Source organism: Sinocyclocheilus rhinocerous, unplaced genomic scaffold (assembly GCF_001515625.1).
Source record: "Sinocyclocheilus rhinocerous isolate Xijiao unplaced genomic scaffold, SAMN03320098_v1.1 scaffold3621, whole genome shotgun sequence".
Classification (NCBI taxonomy): Eukaryota; Metazoa; Chordata; class Actinopteri; order Cypriniformes; family Cyprinidae; genus Sinocyclocheilus; species Sinocyclocheilus rhinocerous.
This window is the reverse complement of record NW_015654992.1, coordinates 3,149-9,033: the sequence shown is the minus strand read 5'-3', so window position 1 is coordinate 9,033 and position 5,885 is coordinate 3,149. Positions and strand designations below refer to the sequence as shown.

General features: G+C 35.5%; 1 protein-coding gene across 1 annotated transcript in view; it reads left to right on the top strand.

The window, feature by feature from the left end:
- Positions 1–5,650, top strand: part of LOC107717917 (prostaglandin F2 receptor negative regulator-like) — a gene marked incomplete at its 3' end in the record, with an annotated part of 11,322 nt that extends 5,672 nt beyond the window's left edge. Inside the window, exon 3 of the mRNA XM_016524821.1 lies at positions 5,243–5,650. Coding sequence (XP_016380307.1) covers positions 5,243–5,650 — 408 coding nt within the window. The remainder of the gene's footprint in view (positions 1–5,242) is intronic.
- Positions 5,651–5,885: the final 235 nt, after the last annotated feature.

The following is a 5,885-nucleotide window of genomic DNA, read 5'->3' as shown; positions in this document are numbered from 1 at the left end:
GTCACGTCCCGTCGCCACGGCTGCTGTACCATCGCTGAGTGGCCGGGTCACCGGCTCGGCTCCTCAGCGAAAACCTGGTATGCGTTGCACCGGCTGCCTTTTTATGCTCACGCTGTGATCAGCGGCAACTGGATGCTATCATCGCATGCCAGTGTGCATTGGCTCGTTTAGTTTACACTCGAAGTGGATTGGTCTCTCTAAGCGAAATTCCAATTCGTCAGTCACCGACGTGACGTCTCCGTTCCCTCCTTCAGGGAACGAGGGTTACATACGTAACCGAGACGTTTTTCAAGGTAATGAATCCAAATTTGAGACAGAAAGACTAGACTGCAAACAGTGTTATTTCGGGGCATTTAAAACTAAAAACTGATACGTTTTATTGTCTCTGTGTGAACTAGTAAAATGCAAATTTGTAAAAATGGTGACATCATGCATATGGGTATTACATGTTGGCCTAGTGTTTCTTTACATAGTGACATTGCCAACTACTGGCCTGGCAACCATAATACAGTGTTTTTAGTCGTTTTCACGGATCTGTGTAAATGAGGATCATTTTGACAGTGTTGCCCACCTGTATGTGAGATTTTTCAAAAACGCAAAGAATTTTTTTTTCTGTTTTCAGTACACCATTGTCATGTAAACGTACCCTCAGTATCACTGATAAGCTATTATAGTTTTTATTAATATTTTTATATTTATTATATAAATTATTATTATATTTTATTTCCTTATTTTATATTTTTTATTATTATTTACAATTTTAGTCATTTTGTTGTTTTTATCACTTTTAGTAGTCTTTGTATTTAAATATGTCTATATTGTTTTTATTTTTTGTTTTTCATTTTTTCAGTTAATGTTTATTTTTTTAATTAAAAAAATATTCCAAACATTTTGAACTATCTAAAAATGCTTAAATCAAGTTATATTTACTTGAGAAAATTATTTAAAATTTAAACCTTGTTTTAAAAAAAAAAAATCATCAAAATTAAGTGAGTGGATTTATAAAACAAGTAAAAAATATCTGTCAGTGGGGCAAGAAAAATAATCTTAAATATAGCTGCAAGCAGCAATTACCGGGGTTCAAATGCTTTAAGGCCTTTAAGGTTCTATGCTTTTAGAGTCTAGGCCAACCCGAAATGTATGGCTGACACTAAAACACATCCATGAATACTCTAACAGAGACACACACATAGACGTGAAAGGTAAAACTATTATATTAAAACTCATTAAGAATTCAAATTTCATTGGCTGATGGCAGCCATGTTTTTTGAGATATGCGAATGTCCTCATAGACGCTTGTGGCACTTTAGATAAAGACACGGCAAACCAATTTTCAAGTTGACCGGACTAACGGGTGCATATACTTATAGCCGTTTTTATGTCTTTTTTCCCCTGTTATAGTGCCACCAAGTGGCCAACCTTCGTGTTTATTTTTACTGTAACCTCAGAATGAGCTTTTACATAGGTGTTCTGAGTTTGGCAAAAATATCTCTTTCCATTCAAGAGTTATAGTAGAGTCAAGAGTTAGAAAAAGCGGCTCCGCCCCTTACAACGTTTTGGCATCCTGTCGAGATGGTGAGTCGAATGTTCAACATTTTTGATAATTATTGGTATTAACTCTCCAGAGAATCTTTCTGCACTGGTTTGGTTCCTATCAGGTGAAAAACCTAGGACTAATTCGCAAAAGTATGCTTATCGAAAAATCCAAAATACCTGAAAATTTTGCAGTGACAATCAAATCATGTGTTTTGTCCGTCGTGAACCAACCAAGGATTCCAAGGATAAACGGCACGTGAGCATGCGACTAATGGTTTAGGAGTTATAAGCGATTTTGTACTTGTACTGTAGCGCCCCCATCAGGCCAATTAGGGCGAGCCTTGATGACGTTGTAGACGGTGTGAGTACTACCATCCCTCCAAATTTCAAGTCTCTACGACTTACGGTTTGGTCTGACCAATCAGATTTAGGTGGAGATTGCTGATCTTTGCCATTTTAACAATTACATTAGGGTTTCAGCGCTATGTGCTTAAACCCCTATTTAAAGGGAAAACAAGATTATTTTTCTGACCTCATTGGTGGATATTTTTCTTGTTTTAAGCATAATCTCATTTAGTTTTAATACATTTTTCAATAAACAAGACGAGCCATTTTGCGTCTCAAGTAAATATATCTTGATTTAAAAGTGTTAAGCTATTCATACCAGAAAGCGAGACAAAAACATTAAGAAAACAACTTTTTGCAGTGTAAAATTGCCCTTCAAAAATGAAGCTCTGGAAAATTGTATTAAATACAAACACACATTTAAAAAAATCATTATTAATAAGAGTTGGGCATGCAGTGCAATGCATTAATTACTGATGGCTTATGAATTATGTGTTTGAAGCACTTTTGCAGTGGAAACTGTTCATTCTTTTTGACTGTGAACTAGCAAGCCTAAACTCTGAACACCAGCAGTGTTCATTATGCAAAATTCACTAGGTTAATGATATTGTCATTATCATTAGTTCATGAGCACTGACTGATCATGTTGAAAATTAGAGTAATCACTGCAGATTTGTGTATGAACCCACAGGACATGTAAAATATCTCAATTGTTTCTCCTGACAGAAGTGTGATTAAATGTCAATGTAGAATTTTTTTGCTGGCTCTCAGATGTTTTTCAGAAGTCATAGATCTTAATACGAACTTGAATGTTTCTTATGAAATACTCCCAAGATCAAATTATCTGCTATTCACATTAATTGTATAGCTCTAAACTTTTACTATAAGACTCACTTATTTATTTACGTTTATCTCATATTTCAGAAATTTTAGACAAAATTGATATTACTGGTCAAAAGTTTGCAATAGTTAGGATTATTTAATGTTTTTGAAAGAAGACCCTTATGCTCACCAAGGCTGCATTTATTTGATCAAACATTATGAAATATTATTACAATTTAAAATAACTGTTTCTATGTGAATATATTGTCAAATGTAATTTATTGCTGTGATGCAAATCTGAATTTTCAGCATCATTACTCCAGTGTCTTCAGTGTCACATGATCCTTCAGAAATCATTCTAATAATACTGATTTGCTGCTCAAGAAACATTTATGATTATTAGCAATGTTGGAAACAGCTGAAACACTGTTAAAAACAGATGCAAACTTATTTAAAATACATAAAAAATGTCTTAATTATTACAAACTTTTGACCGGAGTGTAACTAAAGCTAAAATGAAGAATACATTTAAGTAACAACTGAGAAATAATATTGGCGCCTTACTGAACATAAAATCTGGTTGGAACAGAAGTTGTCATGTTCAGTAGCTCTTCACTCTGAGGGTAATCAGTATTGAAAATATTTAAAGATTGCATACAAAAAGCCTGTCTAATGATGTTGACTGCATGTAACACAGCTTGTTACAACATTTCTGAGGTCTGTTGGGTTTGTCTTCACATTTCCGTTTTCACAGTGATGTGCTGTAGATAAGCAGCGTTCCTGCGTGGCACACAAGCTGATGAACACTAGCATTCACACTAACTACCTGCTGTCAGGTGCTGCGTTCCCTCCTGTCTGCTTGTTCGTGGAGTAACACGCTAACTGTAGCAGGTGGAGAGTTCTGGCGACTCCATCAGATCCAGCAGAGCGCTCGTGTACAAGAACCGCAGATCAGTCAAGATCAGATCGGTGATAATCTCAGCGGTTACTGTTCTGAATGATGTTGATTGGCACAGAAAATAATTGTGACTCAAATCATATTTATTTATTTAAATTAATGTATTTATTCAAAGTTTAAAACTAAATGTGTGATTATTGCAAATGTACAGTTTAAACGTAGAGAGACAGACAGTTATATAGATAGATAGGTCCATCTGTCTATCTATCTATCTATCTGTCTGTCTATCTGTCTGTCTGTCTGTCTTTCCATCCATCCATCCATCCATTTAACCGTCTATTTAATTGTCCATCTATCCATCTATCTATCTGTCTATCCATCCATCCATCCATGCAACAGTGGAAGATGATGGGATAAGAGAAAAATACACACTGTTTTGAAATTGTTGCCTCAAGTCTTTAGACATGTTAACATGAGACTAGTGAGTTTAGTCCATTTACTAAACAAGTAAACTAGATATATACAATCAGAATTATAGATTCTATTATAATTATAGATTATAGTGTTTTTGTGTTGGTTCTTTTGCACATCAGTCTCTTTCCTTTGGTTCTGCAGTTAATAGTTGATTGTGACAGAGCAAGTAAGGACTTTTGATTGTATTTAGAGAGGTAACTTCTTTGACTGCATCTGTTTCCACATGAGTTCACCTCTGATGGTTAAACTCGTCGATCTGGTTCCGTGACTGGTGCATGACGTCCTTGTGATTAGACCTGGTAGACACGATGTCGGCTTTTATTCTTAGACTAACATTGTATCTTTTTAGTAATGTTCTGTGTTTTGTTTCATTTTTATGTGCGTCTATAATCTAAGTTCAATGGTTGGATGACGGTGTACAATGGCATTTCCTGCCGTATTATTACAGTAATTTATTGACAGTAAGGTGTGTTAAAGCAAACACAGTTTCCCCACATGCCATTTTTTATTCTTCATGTCTGTGTCATTTAGTAATAATTATTGGTTGCATTTGAATTGGAATTGAACTGGACTGCATTTTTTGCATGTAAAACTTTAATAGCTTATAATGTTTTGAAACTTAGTTTCATGTAAAAATTAACGAGAGGAAAGTAATGAAGTAAAGTGCAGCAGTAAAATAAAGTGAAGTGTCTAATCCTCTGTTAAATATACAAGGAACAAATGTGTGTACTGAAAATGCAAATGTCATGTTTAGTAGAACTTTCCTAAATTTTACAGCTAAAGAAACAAAAATGATAAATTGGCTTGTATTGAAATACTAATATATAAGTAGTGATCTAATTTAAAATAGGTTTTGCATTGTCTGATACTAATATCTAGAGAGCAGACTGACAAATAATACTTAAAAGAAATTGTACTTGTATTCATCAAGGATACATAATCAAAAGTGACAATAAAGACATTTATAATGTTACAAAAGATTTCTATTTCAAATAAATGCTGTCCTTCTGAACCTAAAAAAAATGTACAGTTTATGTATTGGCTTTTGGGCGATTTTGGATTCTATACAAATTTCCAGTGAACAATTAATCAGCCTGGCTGATATATCAGTTTATTGGTGTGTTTGTGCTTGTATCTCTTCTCTAAACGTTTTCTTTTCTATTTCAGTTGTTCCCAGCAGTCTGATTGTGGCTCCCGATGCCCCAGACCCTGTGGTTCGTGAGGGTGGATCTATCAGACTCCAGTGCAACGTCTCCCGCAACTTCAGCGAAGGAATTTACCTGTCTCTTACGTGGTCATTTAAGAAAGGCTCATCTCTACTAGTGGACCTGCTGACCTTTGGTCCAGATTTGGGTGTGACGGTTGGCGATGATTACATGCTGCGCTACACAGATGGTGGGATGCGTCTAGAAATGGGAAACGGCGTCTCGCACAGTCTCGTGCTCTCCGGAGCGACGCCGGCCGATCAGGGCATGTATGTGTGTACGGCCAGATTGTGGACGAGAGAGCAGGGAATCTGGAACCGCATTCAGGAGAAGACAATGGAGATGGGAGAAGTGACTGTCAACTCTACAGGTAGGCCTGTCACGATAACAACTTTTTGTTGTGCGATATATTGCCCCAGAAATAATTGCGATAAGCGATATTGCCATTTTAAAGACCATTTTATGCCACTGAATATATAATCATAATGTAACAGCATAATAATGCAAGAAGGCCTACACACTTCCAAATGACATCAAACTTTTAATTTTTAAGAATATTTAGATCATGGAAATTAAATATCAAAATATTAGATACCTTAAAAAAC